At 42.0% G+C, this 21509-nt stretch overlaps 1 protein-coding gene across 11 annotated transcripts; it reads left to right on the top strand.

Moving 5' to 3' along the window:
- The first annotated feature begins 299 nt into the window (after positions 1-299).
- Positions 300-21442, top strand: ZNF233 (zinc finger protein 233). 11 transcript variants are annotated; one of them, XM_064580436.1, is made up of 7 exons: positions 300-370; positions 1563-1703; positions 6375-6545; positions 7432-7493; positions 15371-15497; positions 16021-16116; positions 18917-21442. In XM_064580436.1, the coding sequence occupies exons 4-7, from the start codon at positions 7479-7481 to the stop codon at positions 20713-20715; spliced, it is 2037 nt and encodes a 678-aa protein (XP_064436506.1). In that variant the 5' UTR covers positions 300-370; positions 1563-1703; positions 6375-6545; positions 7432-7478; the 3' UTR covers positions 20716-21442. The 11 variants fall into 11 exon arrangements, with proteins under 11 accessions (XP_064436506.1, XP_064436509.1, XP_064436503.1 ...); XM_064580439.1 differs by lacking the exon at positions 6375-6545 and having other exon boundaries at positions 15311-15497; XM_064580433.1 differs by lacking the exon at positions 6375-6545.
- Positions 21443-21509: the final 67 nt, after the last annotated feature.

The following is a 21509-nucleotide window of genomic DNA, read 5'->3' on the forward strand; positions in this document are numbered from 1 at the left end:
GCCAAAACCAAGAGTCAGATGTTTAACCGACTGCGCCATTTAGGCGCCCACACAAAAAAAAAAAAAAAAAAAGTTTTTTTTTAAATAAGGAAAGAAGGAAAAGAAGTAGAAAACAAACGCTAATATCACCCGAGAACGCACTGAACTGCAACAGTTTATACGTTTAAAGGGGGAAAAAGTGGTAACCTAGAGCAATCGGAACCTTGCTGAGGATTCTGGGAAATGTAGTCCGCCAGAGCCGGGCAGTCAGAGCCACTTCCGCTACCGCGCGGAGGCGCTATAAGCCCGTGTTCCGCTAGGGATTCTGGGAAGCGTGGTCCCGGAGCTGCTACCGGTCCAGGCGCTTGTGCTGCGGGAGGGCGAAGCCCGGGTCAGTGGTACCTTCTGGAACGTGAGTCAGGCTGAGCCTCTGCGTCTCTGCCCAGTTCGCCTGGGCGTGAGACCTGCAGGTGCCGCCCTCGCTCTCAGGGAATAGAAGCCTCGGAGGGCAGGGGCGGCGGGGGGGCGTCCCTGACTTGGCGGGCGGGGGTCGCGACCTCGGTTTCCCTGGCCTTCCACACTTCTACACGCTCTGCCGCCTTCTAGCGACACGTTCCTAGACTTGCTTAATTTCCCCGTTTCTCCTTCGTAAAGTGGAATTAAGGGTAGTTCCTCCGTAGGAGGCGTGTAGTGAGGTTTACGTGAAGCGTGAAGATGCTTGGAAGCCCTCCTGGCACGGGAACAGGGTCCGGTTGTTACCAATCGGCGTTTTCTTTCCGAGAAGCTCTCAGCCCCTGAAAACTTCTGTGAGCCCGGGGTTGGGTTCAGAGCTGCAGCTGCAGCGTCGCTGGCGCTTCTCTGAGTCCCCGCGGGAAGCAGGGCTGTTTGGGATTCCTCCTGACTCCCCATGACCACACCCCTCTTTTTTAAAGGAAGGATTGGTCTCACCCCAGCTGGTGCCTGGGCTTGTCCACCGTGATTTATTCTGGACCAGGGGGAAAAAATTGTGATATCTCCCAGCCTCTTTTCCCTTCTCCGCCCCCGAGTTCCCAGAGGGTGCAGAGAGGAGGAGGGAGTGACCCCCTGCCTCCTGCTGGTAACAGTGTCCCACCGTGAGAGAATTTAACATGATGGGCCATTTCTTTCTTTTTTATATGATCTTATTTATTTGAGAGAGAGCATGAGCCGGGGGAGGGGCAAAGTGAGAGGGAGAAGACTCCCCACTGAGCAGGGAGCCCGTGGCGGGCGGGGCGGGGGGCTCCATTCCTGGACCCTGAGATCGTGATCTGAGCGGAGGGCAGATGCTTAGAAGGCAGGTGCTTAACCGACTGATCCACCCACGCTCCCTGCTGTGCCATTTCTGCTCTCAAGTGGGGAACCGACTTCCTTCACTCCTAAGCAGATATTTTTCTACTGGGCACATGTTCAAATGTTTATAGAATAAATGGGAGTTAGATGAGACCTGTGTTGAAGAATGAGTAATAACAGTTTGGTGACATGTTGAGTGCCACATAGCTTTATATGCATCGATTAACTTAATCTTCCTAACACACAAATCTTCTGTGATTATTTGTATTTTACAGATGACAGCGTTGATAGGTGAAGAACTTAAGTTACTTATTTTCCCAAAGTCCAACAACAGGGAAGAGACAGAACTGGGAATTTGAGCGCAGGCTGTCTGGGTTCTTGACCTTTATGCCATACACTTTTTCAGCCCTAAAATGGTAATTATGGGGCATCCCAGTTGGGTGGGGGCTGGCAGCCCAGGGGTGAAAGAATTCATCCAAGGCGGAACAGAGGAGATAGAAGTTTATCGAATACACTGCAAGAGAGGAGCAGGCAGGACAGCAAAAGAGAGACTCTTTGCCCCTGGGCAGTGGTGAGGGGCCACAGTTTTAGGGCTGAATGAGAAAGTATGGAGATGTATGGAATTTTCCCTTTTCTGGTAATCTTAGGCACTGTGCCTGGTTGTAAGTAGCCCACTGGTTAGTTAGGGACTATGGCCATTTTGAGGTGGGTCACTTAATGAGTCTGTTTGCACTAGCTTGGTGGTCATTGTGGGCCCTTGTGCCTTGCTCAAGGTTTCATTGCTCAAGCCTGTTGCCAAAACACAGCCTCTACAGTAATCCCTATGTCTAGAGGGAGGCCATTTGGTAATAATTTGGGACCTTAAAGGACCTGAAAGCTATGCTCATTTAATTACTTTCTTATTTTCTATGACACTCTGTTTTCTGATTATGGCGGTAGTTTGTGCTTATCATAGAGAAGTAGAGAAATAGATGAAGAAGGCCAAAAATGATCCATAATCCCAGGATGTAGAGACAGCTGTAAACGTGTTAACGTATTTCTTTTTAGTTATTTCTATGTATATGCATTTTTCTATGCTTCTCAGGAGTTGTATCATACTTGTAGTATTTTTATATTTGGTAACTTGTGATTGTGAACATTTTCAAACACAGATACAGACAAAATACTATAATGAATTCTCACATCCATCAACCTTGGTCAACCTTCAACTGTTAGTCTAAGTTTTGTCCATCTTGCCATATAATCCTCCCTCCCTTTTTTTGCTTGAATATTTTAATGCAAAAAAAAAAAAATCCAGACATTGAGGCAAGAGGATTTATACTAGATTATCATAAATATATGGACGTCGAGGGAGAGAGGACATAAACAATTCCAAAGTTTTTATGTGGTGATTAGGAAAATGGTGGTTAGTGAGAGAGCTAGGAGCCCTGTAAGACTTGCAGTTAAAGAGGGGCGCCTGGGTGGCTCAGTTGGTTAATCATCCAACTCTTGATTTCGGCTCAGGTCATGATCTCAGGGTCGGGAGATTAAGCCCTGTGTCAGGCTCTGAGCTCGGTGTGGAGTCGGCTTGGGATTCCCTCTCTCCCTCTCCCCCATCCCTCTCATGTGTGTTCTCTTTCTCTGTCTCTCAAATAAATAAATAAAATCTTAAAAAAAAAAGTTGCAATTAAAGAAAAGAACATGACAAATTTAAGAGTCTCATGCTCTACCGACTGAGCTAGCCGGGCAAGAACATGACAAATTTAGTTTGTGCCTTTGGAATTTAATTTGCTCTTGGTTTCCTGAAGACAAATTAAGGGACAAAACAGTAAAAATGATCCATATAGATATTTTTGTCCTTTATCTCACTCTGTGGCTATATACAGAAGCCACAGCTTTTTCGGAGTATTCAAAAATTGATAGACATTTACTGATAATACTTCCATGTCCTAAAACAAACTTTCTTAGAAACAGACCAGGACTAACGCATCATCTCTGGATTTATCACCACGTCATAATAATGAAGGTGGTGAAAAGAATAACTAGCATTTATTGGGAGCTTATTATGAGTCAGGCAGTTTCCAGTGCTTTTTATATATTAACTCATTTATTCCTCAAAAGAACCTTGTTATTATCCCCACGTTACAGATGAGATACAAGAAGATAAGTGGTCTCCAGAAGATCACTCAGCCAGTAACTACGGCACTGAACTAAAACCATCAGGTCTTTTTTTTTTTTTTTTTAAGATTTTATTTATTTATTTGACAGAGAGAGACACAGCGAGAGAGGGGGAACACAAGCAGGGGGAGTGGGAGAGGGAGAAGCAGGCTTCCCGCAGAGCAGGGAGCCCGATGCGGGGCTCGATCCCAGGACCCTGGGATCATGACCTGAGCCGAAGGCAGACGCTTAACGACTGAGCCACCCAGGCGCCCCTAAAACCATCAGGTCTTAACATAGCACCTCCCCATCGCCCCTTCCCCCCCACCCCCCGCCATGTTTTTCTTAACAGTATCAATCACCAGCTGACACATGATGCACATACCTGTTGGTTGGTGAATTATCTGTCTTCCCACCTATGATATCAGCTTCACGAGAGCAGGGACTTTGTTCACTGCTGTGTCTTTAATATATGGAATTGTGCCTGGCACGTAGCAGATGCTCAATAAGTATTCGTTGAATGTATGAATGAATGTGCTTGGTGAGTAGTAATGAGGCTCTCAGCTAATATAATACAGGATGTGTCTTTATGAACTGTTCATTCGGTCATTTATATGTATGTGTGTGTGTGTGTACATATAATTATAAATATATATCTTTATAATATTTATATATTATATTTATATAAATAATACTATATAATTATAATACATACATGTATATATATATATATATTTTTAAATCTCTATTAAGTGCCTGCTACATGTCATGAACTCTTCTGGGCACTGGAGAAAGAGCAGTGACCAAAATAATGCAGCTTACCTTCTGAAAAGGTGGATAGATATAAGCAAGATAAAGAAAACATCCATTAGTATGTTAGAGAGTGCTGAGACCAAGTATAAAAGGGGAGTGAATGGGACCAAAAGGGAAGTGGTGGGGTGGGGGGGTTTCAGTTACATAAATATGTCCGTGGAATAACATTTGACTAAGGAACTGATGGTGCTGTATAAACAAACAAATAAATAAGTAACTTTAAAAATTAAATAAATACCGGGCGCCTGGGTGGCTCAGTTGGTTAAGCGACTGCCTTTGGCTCAGGTCATGATCCTGGAGTCCCGGGATCGAGTCCCGCATCGGGCTTCCTGCTCGGCGGGGAGTCTGCTTCTCCCTCTGACCTTCCTCCCTCTCATGCTCTCTGTCTTTCATTCTCTCTCTCTCAAATAAATAAATAAAATCTTAAAATAAATAAATTAATAAATAAATAAATACCTAAATAGGGTTTGCTTTACCCAGAGCCCAGGATTGACCCTTTTATGATTATTTTACCATTAAGGATGACTGTGATGTTGCTTGAACAAAGCAAATAAAATAGGAAACCCAGAGGAAGAAATTGGAAGATAGAGTTCATCCTGTCCTTCTCCCAATTAGGAACAGCCTCAGAATTTTACAGCTCAGAGGAACCTCAGAGATTGAAGAGTCCAGTCCTTGCCCGATGGAGTGTTTTTTCAGTCATTTTTTGATTCCTTGTGTTTTCAGTCCTCAGTATATTCTGGGTACTGGGGAGAGAAAGGTGTGTTAATCATCTCATAGGCAAAACAGATGCTTAACCACTACTTATCCCCGTGGTTGCCCCCTGGTGATGGAAGGCTTCTCGGAGTCCAGAAGTGGAGAGCCGAGCCAGGGACCCCAGACCTCACTTCCTTTCTCTCACTAAACACTGTGAAATGTCAGGTCTCCTTGCAAAACCCTGTCACTGAGCAGAGCAGTAGGGGGAGGCAGAAAGAGGGCCAGCACAACGGAATTGGTGTTATGAATTGAGATTTTGTCCAGGTTTTGAGAAGTGGATCCATTGCTCTCATCTCTACTCGAGTACTTCTTTTTTTTTTTTTTTTTAAGATTTTATTTATTTATTTGAGAGAGAGAGAGAACACAAGTGGAAGGGAGGGGTAGAGGGAGAGGAGGAAGCGGGCCTCCTGCTGAGGAAGGAGCCCGATGCGGGGCTCGATCCCAGGACCCTGAGATCATGACCTGAGCTGAAGGCAGAAGCTTAACTGACTGAGCCACACAGGCACCCCTCTACTCGAGTACTTCTGTCTGAAGTAGGAAGAGCCACGAACATGAGTGGATGCCACATATTGGACGCTTATTTGTGTGTGTTGTGTTCATGGAAACCTCCTAACAACTCTAGATGCTAGATACTGTTATGATCCTATCTTAGAGATGTAGAAAGAGGCACAAAGAGCTAGGAAGTCAGAAGAGTCGATGGTAGAATCCTGACTAACTGGCTCCAGTATCTCCCAGCAGATCGCTTTGAGCAGACCTGTGCCCTCGGGCTCCCCTTTCTCTCATCCCAAGGGACAACCTTCCTACGTCCTCTTCATGTTTGTGGTTAGAAACACGGAGACCATATAAAAACACGAGCTCTGGAGTCAAAGTTGGATTCAGGTCCATTGTCATCTCTCATAAGCTCTGGGACCTTGAGTAACTTAATCTTGTGAATCCCCCTCTTCCTCATCCATTACATGGGAGCAATAATCATCATATCATCACTTATTGAGAGTTTATATAATGTGCCAGGCACTGAGCCAGGGCTTTTTTCTTTTTTTGCTGTTTTTTGAACTTTAGGTGTATTTCACATATCATACCATTTACCCTTTTAACGTATATTCACAAGGTTGTATGACCACGACCACTGTCTAATTCCAGAACATTTTCATCACCCCAAAAGAAAACCCCCCACCTCTTAGCTATCACCCCTCACTCCCTGCTCTCTGAGCCCATTGCAACCACTAATTCACTTTCTGTCTCTGGATTTGCTTAGGCAGCTTTGCTAGACTTGCTCACGTAATCCCCAGAGCAACACTGTTCATTTAAATAAGAGACTGTCAAGTTTTTGTTTCAGATGAAAACATCTACAAGTCCTAATTTTAATTAGTTTTTCCTTACTACAGTGAGCATAGGAGAGGAGCAGTTACCACTGAGACTCTTCTAGCTGCGTGAGGAAAACTCAAGTATTCAAACCTCCTACAAAACCAGATACTGATGTCAATTAAACATCATTTCAAGACAACAGATTATTAAGTAATATAGCCAATCAGAATTATGGGCTTTCAGAGATAAAGGTGAATTTCTTTTTTTTTTTTATTTTAAAGATTTTATTTATTTATTTGACAGAGAGAGAGATAGCGAGAGAGGGGACACAGGCAGGGGGAGTGGGGGAGGGAGAAGCAGGCTTCCCGCTGAGCAGGGAGCCTGACGCGGGGCTCGATCCCAGGACCCCGGGATCATGACCTGAGCCGAAGGTAGATGCTTAACCGACTGAGCCACGCAGGCGCCCCCTACTTGAGTATTTTAAAAGATTTTATTTATTTGAGAGAGAGCAGGAGAAGGAGCAGAGGGAGAGAGAGAATCTCCAGCAGAGCCTGACTCGGGACTTGATCCCAGGACCCTGGGATCACGACCTGAGCCATAGGCAAACGCTTAACGACTGAGCCACCCAGGCGCCCCAAAGGTGAATTTCTTAAGACTAAGAATTGTAAGGGGCGTCTGGCTGGCTCAGTCGGTGCAGTGTGTGACTCCTGATCTCAGGGTTATGAGTTTAAGCCCCACACTGGGGGTAGAGTTTACTTAAATAATAGATGGATAAATAGATAGAAGGAAAGAATTGAACAGGCTCTGAAATCTGGATGTCTTATAAAAGACTCCTTTACTGGAAATGATGGCAGAAGACATTTGCAAAGACAAATTTATGATTATAAATTTATATGTTTATATACATATATATATAATCATAATTTTGTTACATCACCTACTTTTTCTGCAGCTGCAGGGGAATCAGCTATAAGAGTTTCTCCCTCTACTCACATGTTGATCCTCACAACAGTCCCATGAGGGAAGCACTATTATGCACTTTTGTAGGTGACAGATTTGAGGCACAGATTTGTTTACACTTCCCACAGAGCAGCCATCTGGGCAGGGCCTACGTCTCATGGCTTTTTTCTTTGTCAGTTCTGCCTTCCCAGGACTCTGCCCTCTCCCAGAAGCAGCAGGAGAAAATGACCAAGTTTCAGGTGAGTTGAGTTTTGATTTTTGTCAAAATTGCATGCCTTTTTCTCAAAGATTAGACACCTCTTTTTTCTCTTCTATGGGAAGGATAAAGGAGGAAAACAGGTATTTGTTATATGCCAGTTCTTTTTTTATTGGTTCTCTTTTTTTGTTTCTATCCTTAGCTTTTGTTTTGGTTTTGGCTTTGGTTTTATTTTAGCATCATCTTCATTTCACAAATAATAGCTCAGGAATTTATAGATTTCAGAAAATTAAAAAAAAAACAACCCACATTACTACACTGCGTATGTCAGCTGTTTTCCCCATGCTATCTTTATAAAGTTATAATTGCAGTATATGTACAGTTTCCAATTTTGTATTTTCACTTACTGTTACTATTTGAGTTTTTTTATGATTCAGCATTCTTTTATGTGCTCATCTTAAAAGGGTTTCTAGGAGCGCCTGGGGGGCTCAGTCGGTTAAGCGTCTGCTTTTGGTTCAGGTCATGATCGCAGGGTCCTGGGATTGAGCCCTACGTTGGGCTCCTTGCTCAGCGGGGAGCCTGCTTCTCCCTCTGCCTCTGCCGCTACTCCACCCCACCTCTGCTTGTGCACATACTCTCTCTTTGTTTCAAATAAATAAAAATAAAATCATTTTTGAGTTACAGTTTACATATGATTTACATATAATAAAGCATTTGATCAATTTTGATGAATATGCACACCCACATGACCACCTCCACAATCTAGATGTAAACCATTTCTGTCACCACGAAAAGTTCTGGTTCCCTCATGTCCCTTCCCAATTAATCCCAGTCCCACACACCTGTCTGTAGGCAATGACCAATTTACTTTATGTCACTACAGATTAGATTAATCTTAAATTACTTGAGTTTCGTATGTTGGTCTTCAACCCTCTCGGGAGCCTCCCAGCTGTAATCTGAAATGGGCCCTGTACGCGGGAGGCAGGGAGAGATGGAAGAAAGGGGCAGGCCACTCCAGGTTGGTAGGTGGCAATTTTACTAAGCAAAGGGAACTTACCTGTGAGGCTTGTCTTGGGCGGCAACAAGATAAATGGATCCCCTCAGCTGCCCTCCAAATCTTAGAAGTTTATAAAGAGGCCCTAACTGTCCTCAGTATACCCTGCAGGTGTTTTCAACATCACATCATTATCTCAAATCTGTATCTTTGGAGGAGTCTGTGGGAGCAGGACAGACAAGCAGAACCTACATCCCAAGGACAGGAGGGGGTGAGGAGCCTCTGAGTGCCAGGGTCCAGCTCACGGGTCCAGCTCACAGGTCATTTGGCAATCATGTCTTTTTGATGATGTCCCCCCACATCATGTAAATGAAGTTATACAGTGTGTACTCATTTTGTGTCTGGCTCCATTTGTTCATCACAATGTTTTTGGACCCAAACCAATAGTCCTTTTTATTGCTGCATAGTATTTCATAGTGTGGGTTTTCCACGATTTGGTTATCCATTCACTCATTGATGGACATTTGGGTTGCTCCTTGTTTTTGGCTATTGAAAATAAACTATAAGCATTTGTGTGCTAGATTTTTGGATGAACACAGGCTTTCTCTCTCTCTCTCTCTCTAAGTAGGAGGAGAATATAATCTTTGGGTCATATGCTTAACTTTTTAAGGAATTGTCAAATCATTTTCCATTGTGATTGCATATTTTATATTCTTTCCCCAAGGTGTTAGAGTTCCAGTTGGCTCCACACTTTTTCTAACATTTGATATTTTCAGTCTTAAATTTTAGTTATCCTAATGACAGTTATGTTGTGATATATCATTGTGGCTTTCATTTGTATTTTCCTGATGCCTGAGATGTTGAATGTCTTTTTTCTGCTTTTTGGTCATCTGCATCCTTCTTTTTGAAAGGTTTGTTCAATGCTTTTGCTTATTTTTAAATTTAAGTTGTTTATTTGTATTGAATTTTAGTAGTTCTTTTAATATTCTGAATACAAGTCCTTTTGACCCATGAGCATTTAGATCTTCTTTCATTTGTATCTTCTTTCATTTATCTGGGTCTTATTTCTTTCCCTCAGTCATGTTTTATAGGTTTCAACATGTGGGTTTCTTACATGTATCTTGTTAAATTTATCCCTAAATGATTTATGTTTTGGGGGTGCTATTCTGAATGCTGTTGTTTTTGAAATTCAATTTCTATTTGTTTGTTGCTAGAATATAGAAATGTAACTGATTTTTGTATCTTGACTTTTCTAAATTTGCATATTAAATCTAGAAACGTTTTTCTAACCTTTCAAGATTTTCTACACAGACATCAGTAAATAAAGAGTTGTATTTTTTCCATTCCTGTCCCCATCATGTAGACTGCTTTTTCTTTTCTTATTGCACTGGCTAAAACTGTTAGAACAATTTCGCTATATATAGCCTTTCCTTGTTCTTAATCTTAGGGAGAAAGCATTCAGTCTTCCACCATCTGGTGGGCTTTTTGTAGATGTCCATCATTGAGGTTGAGGAAGTTCCCTTCTAGTCCTACTTTACTCAGAGTTTTTATTATGAATGAGCATCAACTTTGTAAGTGCATTTTCTTTTAACAGTCAGATAGTCATATATTCCTTTGGTTCAATTAGATTCTTTGGAACCTTGTTTTTTAAGCTTGATTAGGGTGGGGGTGGAGTAACCTTTATTCCAGAGCAGTGGCTCTCAGGAGCAGCTTTGCCCCACCATGGGACATTTGGCAGTGTGTGGACATTTTGGATTGTCAGGACTAGACAGTGGGTACCATTGACAACTACTGGGCAGAGGCCAGGGATGCTGTTAAACATCCTACAATGCACAGGATGGCGTCCAGCAATGAAGAATTACCTGGTGCAAAATGTCAACTGTTGAGAAACTCTGTTCTAGAGATAGTTTAGCCCTTCTACTAAAGTGTGGCCCTTTTGTTGCTGCCAAATGTCCCTAATGATCAGTGAGGGCTTTCCATTTTCGTTGTTTGGAATTCAGACACCTCTAAGTCCTACTAAGCTCTGGGAACCATTCAGCCCATCGCTCCTCAGATACTTTTTGCCTGGCCTGTGGAGTTTCCTCCTGTATTTGCACAGTTTGGTTTTTAGCACTAGACTCAAAGGGATTCCTGGGCAGATTTCCAGCACTTTTCTTATGCATAATTCCCATTCTGGAACTCTGCTCCACATTTTCCACCTATCCAGTCTCCCCATTCTGATTTTTCTGTCTCTTCAGTCCAGCAAGGCTCTGTTTGGGTTCCCCCTTCCAGCACTTGCAGTTCAAAAGTTATCGATAGGCAAATATTTAGGGTGATCATAGGGCTCACCCCATTTGTTTCCTTCATTTCAGAGATCAAAGTATTCTGCTTTCAGTGTCTGAAAGCAGTTTGTTTCATATTTTTTTCTATTTTACTACTTATGATAGAAGGGCATGTTTGGTACCAGTTATTCTGTTAAAGCCAGAAACAGAGGTTTCTGTCACGTGCATTTTTGATGACTGCATCATATTTCAATGAATTGCTGTTCCTTAAAAAAAAAAATTCCCGGTGTGCCTGGGTGGCTCAGTTGGTTGGGCGTTTGATCCCAGGGTCCTGGGATCGAGCCCCACATCAGGCTCCCTGCTCAGCGGGAGTCTGCTTCTCCCTCTCCCTCTGTGCACTCTCATGCTCTCTCTCTGGTAAATAAATAAAATCTTTAAAAAATTTTAAAAATTCCCTAATACTAGACATTTAGGTAGTTTAAGATTTTTTTTTTTAAGATTTATTTATTTGAGCGAGAGAGAGCCTGGGACAGGGAGGAGTAGAGGGAGAGGGAGAGAATCTCAAGCAGAATCCCTGCTGAGCATGGAGCCCGACAAAGGGCTCAATCTCACAATCCTGAGGTCATGACCTAAGCTAAAATCAAGAGTCAGATGCTTAACCAACCGAGCCACCCAGATTTTTAAAAAATGTTTTAGAGAACACTGCTATAACAGTTTTCCTGCATAAAAGCTCTGTTCTCAACAAGCAGTTCTGGAGACTGCCACTTCTGGAAAGATGGAGGAGATGTTATTCTTCCCACTAAGTAAAGGGCCAGAAGTCTTAGCCCAGAAGTAGTGAACTTCTCACCGCACCAGGTGTCAACAGAGTCCAAGTGGAGAATCTGGGCTTACATCCCCCAGCTGGCAGTAACAAAGCTCTGCTTCCCTTCCCCTTTGAGAGATGTGTCAGAGGAGGCCTAGTGAAACAGAAGATTTAAATGAAATCCTGAGTCTGATTACAGAATACTCAAAATGTTCAAGTTTCAGTGGAAAATCATTTGGTATACAAGAACCAGTGAAATCTCAACTGGTATGAAAGACAATCAACAGACAAAGTAAGATGATGCTCACTGATGTTAGTTCTAAGTTATAAGTGATATAAAATGTTAGTTGTCTGACTAGGACTTTTTTTATTGTGGTAAAATATACATAACATATATTAAGTGTACCACTCAATGACATTAAGTACATTCACAGTGTTCTGCAGCCATTACCACCTCACAACTCCAGAAGGTTTTCATCTTCAAACTGAAACTCTCTACCCATTGAACAGTAACTCCTATTACCACCCCTCATCCCATTCTCTGGAAACCACCATTTTACTTTCTGTCTCTAGGTATTTGACTATTCTAGATACCTCATATTCACAATCCTTTTTGTGACTGGCTTATTATTCACTTAGCATAATGTCTTCTAGATTCATCCACTGGACAAAGATTTTAAAGCAGCTATCATAGAAATATTTTAGTAAGCAATTATAGACATGCTGGGGGGGAAAAAAAAAACCCAAAATCTTAGCAAAGAAATAGAAGATATAAAGTAGAACCAAATGGAGATTTGAGAACTGAAAAATACAGTAAAAGAAATTTAAAAATTCAGTGGATGGGCTCAATAGCAGAATGAAGGGACAGAGGAAGGAACTCGAAAATAGAATAATAGAAATTATTTAATATGAATAAAAGAGAGAAAATAGACTGAAAAAAAAGAACAGTCTCAGGGGCCCAGGGGACTATAACAAAATATATAACATTCATGTCATTGGGGTCCCAGGAGGAGAGGAGGAAGAGGGTAGGACTGAAGGAGTATTTGAAGAAATATGGTTGAAAATTTCCCAAATTTGACAAAAGACCTAAAACTACAGATTCAAGAAACTGAGTGAACCCCAAACAGGGTAAACTGCAAGAAATACACCAACACATCTACTGTCTTTTTTAACTTTAAAAACCCAATTTTGGGAGAAAATAAGTATTGTTTTGGTTTTGCTTTTCATAAAAATAATTTAACTTCTTGTTTAAACTAGATGTTTCTTTAAGCTTTGATAATGAGGAAGATAAACACACAAAGTATTCTGGGGTCTTCCGCCCTTCTCGGTACTCTGTTGTCATTAATAATAGTAGTAGCAATAATAAATGCAATAATAATAGCTAAAAAGAAAAAAAGAAGTACACCAACACATGTTCTAGTTAAACTTCTGAAAACTAACAAAAAAGAAAAAAAATTGTGAAGGCAGTCAGAGAGACATGATACCTTAGCTATAAGGGAAAAAACACTCAAAGACAGTGGATTTCTCATCAGAAACCATGGTGGCCAGAAGAAAATGGCACACTATTTTTAAAGTGCCAAATGAAAAGAACTGTCAACTCAGAAGTCTGTATCCAGTAAGGATATCCCTTGAGAATGAAGGGAAAATCAAGACATTCTCAAATTAAGGAAACTAATGTATTTGTTGCCAGTTATACTGGAAATATAAAAATTAAAAACAAATATGACCCAGGGCACCTGGGTGGCTCAGTCAGTTAAGTATCTGACTCTTGATTTTGGCTCAGGTCATGATCTCAGGGTTGTGATATCGAGCCCTGTATCAGGCTCTGCACTCAGCATGGAGTCTGTTTGAGATTCTCTCTCTCCCTCTCCCTCTGCCCCTCCCCCATCTCTCTCTCTAAAATAATAAATAAATAAATCTTTTAAAAAATATGGCTTGGGGTGCCTGGGTGGCTCAGTCAGTCGAGCATCTGCCTTCAGCTCAGGTCATGATCCCAGGGTCCTGGGATCGAGTGCTGCATCGGGCTCCTTGCTTGGCGGGGAGCCTGCTCCTGCTTCTCCCTCTCCCCGCCTCTCCCCCTGGTTGTGCTCTTCTCTCTGACAAATAAATAAAAATAAAATCTTTAAAAAAAATAAAATTAAATAAAAAAATAATAACTATGACCCAGCTATATGCATTCTATAAGGAACTCACCTCAGGGGGCTCCCTTCTCCTTGCTAGATGGGATGCTACCTTATTCATGAATCACTTTATAAAACTAGATGTTCAAATTAAAAAAAAAAAAGCCTCACTTTAAATATAATGGTATCAGCAGGTTGAAAAGGAAAAGGATGGAAAAAGATACACCACGCAACATTAATCAAAAGAAAGCAGGGGTGACTAAATCAACGTGCGAGTGTAGTAATACAGTTACCATATCACTTATAATTATATTAGTAAAACTTAGTTTCCATTGAGGACCTACCCTGTGGCAAGTGTATATGTTCTAAGCAGTGTACAGCGGAACTTCTTTGATGATGGAGGTAGTCTATATTTTACTGTCCAGTATGCTCCAGCACCTGAAATGTGGCCAGTGCAACCGAGGGAGTGAATTTTTAATTTTATGTAATTTAAAATTTACACTTACATAGTCCCATGTGAGTCACATGGCTACTGAATTGGACAGTACAGTTATAAAAATATCATGTACATTCATTTACATAACTAGGAATCTTGCAAGATGAATGCCATTACACAGATGAGGAAAATGATTAAGGATTTGTCTGTTGAAGATCTTAGAGCTTGTGAGGGCCAGAGCTTGGGGATTTTAACAGGTATTATAGCATGAAAAACTGAACACTTTGACACTTTGAATGCTGTCATGCAGAGTTGGCATGTGCCTTCAGAGTGCAGAGGGTCCTTTGCATAGCTCCCCGGGAAGGGTGACCTGTTGGTTTGTCAGATTGTAGCAAAGTGACAGTCCCTTGACTTAGTGGTTGTGTGAATCAGAAAGGAAAGACAAAAATTATTTGACTCTTTGGGGACTAAACTGACCTAACATCTCTGGGACGATTTGGTCGTATCAATCAAATTATAAAATGTATATACCCCACGATTCCAGAGTTACTGTTCTAGGGCACTGACTATAGGAATACTCACAAATGACACCATGTTAAATGTACAGGAATTATTTGTCATTGGTTGTTTTCTTTTTCTTTTTTTTTTTGAATATTTTTTTTTTTAAAGATTTTATTTATTTATTTGAGACAGAGAGAATGAGAGACAGAGAGCATGAGAGGGAGGAGGGTCAGAGGGAGAAGCAGACTCCCCGCCTAGCAGGGAGCCCGATGCGGGACTCGATCCCGGGACTCCAGGATCATGACCTGAGCCGAAGGCAGTCGCTTAACCAACTGAGCCACCCAGGCGCCCCTGTTTTCTTTTTTTTAATTATGTTCAGTTAGCCAACATATAGTACATCATTAGTTTTTGATGTAATGTTCGACGATTCATTAGTTGCATGTAACACCCAGTGCTCATCACAACACGTGCCCTCCTTAATGCCCATCACCCGGTTGCCCCATCCCCCACCCCCTCCCTTCTGCAACCCTCAGTTTTCAAATTTCAATTAAATTTTAAAATTTAACTTTAATTGGAAATTTTTAATTTTAAATTAGTTTTTAATTTTTTTACTGTATTGTTGATGTGACTGTGGCTAAATCTGTGGAAATGACACATGGGATGGAGAAGAGGAGGAAACTACTTAGGTAGATCCAAGGCCCTCAGAATCCAGAACAGCTTCTCACCTATCCTCTCCACCTTCTTAGGGCTGCCTTGTCCCTACTGGCCATTGGTTATGAGATTGCGGTTGCCTGTGCTTATTGTAGGAGATGGTGACATTCAAGGACGTGGCTGTGGTCTTCACCAGAGAGGAGCTGAGGCTGCTGGATTCTACTCAGAGGAAGCTGTACCGGGACGTGATGCTGGAGAATTTCAGGAACCTACTCTCTGTGGGTGAGCACAGGGGCCCTCTCTGACTCAACGTCAGCCCCCTGGAATGTCTTGGTTTCAAATGTGTAAGACTTGGGGACTCTTACAATGCTTCCCCAAACTTGGGGGAGGGGTCTCAGTTTCCTCATTCCTGTAGGACACCCTGTCTGTACCTTGTCTGTTTTTTGTCAGATTCCAGTCGGACATCTTGTGAGGTTTAAAATCAGTTGGTGAGTTACATCATTATTGTGTTGAATGAGATAGGTCAGAAATAGTGTAGCTCCTTGTCGGGAACTGCATACTGTGCAACAGAGATTGTGAGCAAAAGCGGGAAAGGAAATGTGACAGAAGTAGGTAATGGTTAGGATGAGGTCAACACATCTATGTGCTTGTGTACTGGATCACAACATAAAAGGTCTTTATTACAGCAGGCCACGGTCAGAATTTGGGAAAATACTACTTAAAGAGCGTAAAGATTGTAATTCTGGAATTACAATCTTTGCCTTCAATTTATTCACGTTGCACACATGCCATTTCTTTTTCATAGGATATGAACCCTTCAGATTAGATACGACATTACCGTTGGGGAGAGAAGAGAAGCTTTGGATGATGGAGACACAAACCCCAGGGGATGGGCGTTCAGGTGAGAGGCGTGCAGCTCTGAGTGCTCACCACCTCCCTGATGGCCAGCCTGCCCGAGCCCCTACCATTCATCACCCTGCTTCATCGCAGCAGCTTTCCCACTGCCTCCCTACTCCTATGGGGCGGTCTGTTCTGCACACACATGAGGTCAGCCCATGTCATTCCATTTGTTCAGCCTTCCATGACCCCTGTCTTGGTACGACCCGCAGTCCTCATGGCGGCCATTTGAACAGTAGTGAGAAGGACTCCTCTGGGCTTGTCCTAACCTATGGTCTCTGCTTCGCCCTTGGTGAGCGCTGCCTCCTCCCTTTACAGAGTTACGTCCTCCCTGCTCTGGCCTTGCCTCTCTCCTCCCTTCCTTCCCTTCATTGTCCCCTTTTCTTTGCTCCCTCCTTCCTTCATTTATCTTTAATTTGCGTATCCCTCAGGTAAACCCAGCCTAAAATAACCATAATCATAGTCATTCCTACTGGAGATAAGCACCAAAAGCCAAAACCAAATCAAACAAACAAAAAACCAGAAAAACCTATCTGCTAATCTGATGTGAGTAGTGAGGGGAAGGCCTTCCTGGTCCTTCGATTATTTCTTTTCGTGTATCCTTCTGCTGCATGAAGGTTTAATGCAGTCAGTCAGGCATGTTGGATGCTGGTTCCATCTGACTCACTCCCTTGTTTTTATGTATAAACCTAACCTTGGGAGGTAGGATCCCAATTATTACAATTGTCTCTTTGCTTCTTAATAGGTAGCTTCCCAGTTGCTTTGCTTCCATGTACAAATCTGTACTTTTATTTTTTAATTTTGGGCTGATTTTTTATTGAAATATATCTTAGATACAGAAAACTGCACACATTATAAGCATACAGCCCCATGAATTTTCAGGGTGTAAAATGACTTATTTGTCTTACAGTTCTTTTTACTGAGGTACAATTTAAATTTACGTATCTTAAGAATGCAATTTGATGAGTTTTGACAAATGGATACTACTCTGTAACCCATATTACTCAGAATGCTGAGCAAATCTTACAGCATATTCTATCCCCATGTCCCTTACTAAAAGTTCTTGTGGCAAACATCAGAATACCCCGGATTTTGCATTTTGTCTATCCATCTAGGTGCCCTACTCCATCTATGAAGAATATTCTTGAGGTCTGTTTTCACTGCACAGAAGCACAAACTAAAGGGTTTCTTCTCCCTTAATGATCTTTACAAACAGAAGCTCACAGAGAATGGTGCTAAGTGAATCCTACTGTCTTCGCTCCTCCTGGAGACAGTTCACGTGAGCAGAATAAGCTAGCATGATTAAAGGATTATTTCAGAACATTGTTAATGTCTACCCTAATTAGAAGTTCTATGGCACTTGTATTAACTATCTATTGCTATATAACAAATTACTCTTAAACTTATTGGCTTAAAACCACAAAACATTTATTTACAGTTAATGTGAGCCCAGGAATCTTGGGGCAAGTTTCTGGGTGGTTCAGGCTCAGGATCTCATGAAGTTGCTGTCAAGGAGCACCGCCAGAGCTGCAGTCCTCTGAGGGCTTGATGGGGCCGAAGGGTCTGCTTCCAAGATGGGCTCATTCACACTGTTGGCAAAATACCTCAGTTCCTTGCTGGCTATTTGGGGGTCTCAGTTCCTTGCCAAGTGGGCCTCTCCCTGGGGCTGCCTGAGTGTCCTTAGAACATGGCACCTGGTTTCCCCAAGAGCTGTGGAGAGTGGAAGGCAGAAGCCACCATGTCTTCTATGATCTAACCTTGGAAATGACATAGCATCACTTCTGCCATATTCTGTTGGTTTCATAGACTGATCCTGGTACATTGTGGGAGGGGATCTCTATAGGGGCATGGATACCAGGAGGGGGACCGCTGGAGACCATCTTGTGTGCTGACCACCGCAGCACCTTTTGTACAGATATGAATCCACAAAACCTAAAAGATGAAATTAACCGTCCAGGTTTACCAGAAAATACAGGCCAAATTAAGTGGCCACAATGGTCATAGGGTTTTTACTCCCATAGGATGTGTCCACCATGGGATTGCATTTTCTAGGTTTTTTTCTAGTTACAATGTTCATCAGTTGACTATTATATATTAGGACTTCATTGAAATAAGGGGGAATCCTCTCAAATCTAGCTTGTTTAATGTGTGTTTTCTGGCTAGATTAAGAATATAAAGGTACCATCTCATGGATTCATTATCAAGACAGGAAATACTTCCTTTTGCAAATACATTCTTTTCACTTTTCAAGAATGTCCTTTCTTTTTTTTTTCCTGTGGAAACTCTTGGCATCACATGATAATCCACCTGTAAACACTAAAAGACAGATTCAGCCTTTTCTAGCCATTTTTGGCTTGTCTTATACAAATATGCAGGTAGTGTAATGTAACCATGATTTTAAGGCTTACAAATACATAGGATTTTGTAGCTTTTATACCCCTGCTGCAGAAAAGGCAAGAATTATTTAAGTGATTATTTTTATGAACAAGGAAGTAAAGTTTCTCCTCTGTATAATCTTTCTGGGACATCTTTTTGTTGCTCTGTAGCCTTGTATTTCTAATTTGACCTCAGTAAACATTAGTCTTGGTATAGTTGGAAATGAGTCTCGTTGGCCCTTAGTGGGCAGGAGTCTACTCATTACCTCTTCATTTCCATAGGCATGAAAAAAACAGTGGTAAGGTCAAGCTGAAGTCTTCACTGGTTGAAAAGGTCTCGTAGTGTGATTGACCTGTGAAATATTTCTGTCTCTGAACAAACTTTCACTTGTCCACATTTTCAACTCTGAATCCTCTTTATCCTTCCAGGCCTCAGGAATCAAAACGAGATAGAGACTTTTCAAAAAGTAGGATTAAGATACCTTTTACATGAAGATGTTATATGCTGGCAGATATGGGAACAATTCACAAGTAAATTAGCCAGAAATCAAGACTCAATGATAAATATGCAAAGCAAGAAGTCCAAGTTGCCAAAACTAGGTGATTCCTCCTGTCAGATATGGGCAAGAGAATCTCCTCAGGTTTCTGAAGATGAAAACTATGTAATAAAGCTTCAAGGGGAGAGTTCCAATAATATCAGAAGTCAAGAGCTTCCAATTAAGACCACTGGGGATTTCTGGAAGAAAATCTATCTGAGAGAGTCACACAACTATCAGAGTAGGTGTCAGCAAGTTGACGTAAAAAATAAACCGTGTAAGTGTGACCATTGTGTTATGACAAGGATCTCACATCATTGTGATGATCAGGAAGTACACAAAAGCAAGAAGGCTTATAGCCACAATAACTGTGGAAAAGACTTCATGAGGAAATCATGCCAGCATAGTATAACCCACTCAAGAGAGAAGCACCACGTATACAGTGAGCATGGGGAGGACATCGGTGAGAGCTCAGTGTTTTGCATTTGCCAGAGTATTCATGCAGGGGAGAAATGTGGTAGGAATGGTAAGTGTGATGGGGTCTTCAGTCAGGGCTCAGACCTGCAAAATCATCAGGGAGTCAACAAAGGAGAAAAGCCCTACAAATGTCAGGTATGTGCTAAGAGCTTCAGTCAGAACTCCTGTCTTCCCACCCATGAGCCCCTCCACCTAGGAGGGGATCTGTATAGGTGTGGCATGTATGGGAAGAGCTCCAGTCATAGCCTAGATCTCAACGTTCACTGTATAGACGACACTGGAGAGAAATCCTCTAAATGTGAGATGTGTGATAAAGGCTTCAATCACACATCACAACTTCAAGCCCATCAGAGAGCCCACCCTAGAGATAAAACCTACAAATGGGAGGCATGTGACAGGCTAGTTAATCAGAATCCTGGTCCTCATCAGAGAGTTCACATTGGAGAGAAACCATATAAATGTGAGGTATGTGGGAAGGACTTCAGTAAGGCCTCAAATCTTCAAGCCCATCAGAGAATCCACACTGGAGAGAAGCCATATAAATGTGATGTGTGTGATAAGAACTTCAGCCGGAATTCCCATCTTCAGGCCCATCAGCGAGTCCACACAGGAGAAAAACCATACAAGTGTGACACATGTGGTAAGTACTTCACTCAGATTTCACATCTTCAGGTCCATCAGAGAGTCCACACAGGAGAGAAGCCATACACGTGTGAGACATGTGGTAAGGGCTTTTGTCAGAGTTCACATCTTCAAGACCACCAGAGAGTCCACACTGGAGAGAAACCCTACAAGTGTGATATGTGTGGGAAGGGTTTCAGTTGGAGCTCCCATCTTCAAGCCCATCAGAGAGTCCATACTGGGGAGAAACCCTACAAATGTGAAGAATGTGGGAAAGCCTTCATCTGGAACTCATATCTTCATGTTCATCAGAGGATCCACACAGGAGAGAAACCCTATAAATGTGGCATGTGTGGTAAGAGCTTCAATCAGACCTCACATCTTCAAGCCCATTGGAGAGTCCATACGGGAGATAAACCCTACAAATGTTTTCACTGTGGTAAGGGCTTTAGTAAAAGTTCACGTCTGCAAGTTCATCAGAGAGTCCATAGTGGTGATAAATCCAATACACACGATGAGTGTGATAAAAGTGTTTTTCAGAATGTAGACTTCTCATTTTCATCAGAAAATCCACGCAGCAGAGACTATTCATAAAATACTGTGTTTTAATAATTCAGGAGTGAGCTGAATTTTTTTATAGTCCTCTGAATTCCGCTGGAGGAAACTTATTTGTTGTGTGAGTGTAGCCAGTGTTTCCAGCAGAGCTCAAAATTTCACAGTCCTCAAGACACAGAAGCTGTGAGAATGGTGCAGTAAGTTTCAGTCAGAACCTTCACTTTCAATCTAATCAACACAGGAGAGAGGGCTTAAAAAGGATAAGTAAGGTCAGGACATTAGCAAAAGTTTACTGATGGACATGACAAATCCATGTCCACTAGAAGAGAAGCTCCATGGGGGCAGGAAGTTTGCTTACTGCTGAATGACCATGACCTCAAACCAGTGCTTAACAAACAGTATAAATGTCTAACTTGGTGGAGAAGAAAACCTACTATAAATAAGACAAATACTTAAAAATTGACCCAGTTAGTCATAATCAGTTGTACCAAGAAAAGGATTCTTTATTACTATTATTATTATTAATTTATTTGAGAGAGCATGAGCAGCAGGGGGAGGGACAGAGGGAGAAGCAGACTCCCGGATAAACAGGGAGCCCAACACAGAGCCCGATCCCAGGACCCCAGGATCATGACCTGAGCTGAAGGCAGATGCTTAACATACTAAGTCACCCAGGCGCCCAGGAAAAGGATTCTTGTTAGAAGTTTTAAAACAACTGAAGGAAGTGACAACTTCATAAAAATACATAAAATCATGCGACTTGCAATTTGAGCATAAGATTTTTTTTTCAGTTGACTCCTGTCTGCACATCTTTACTTTTCCAGCCGTAATAA

Source organism: Mirounga angustirostris, unplaced genomic scaffold, assembly GCF_029215605.1.
Source record: "Mirounga angustirostris isolate CCGP_5_RB_7025 unplaced genomic scaffold, mMirAng1.0.hap1 SCAF_16, whole genome shotgun sequence".
NCBI lineage: Eukaryota > Metazoa > Chordata > Mammalia > Carnivora > Phocidae > Mirounga > Mirounga angustirostris.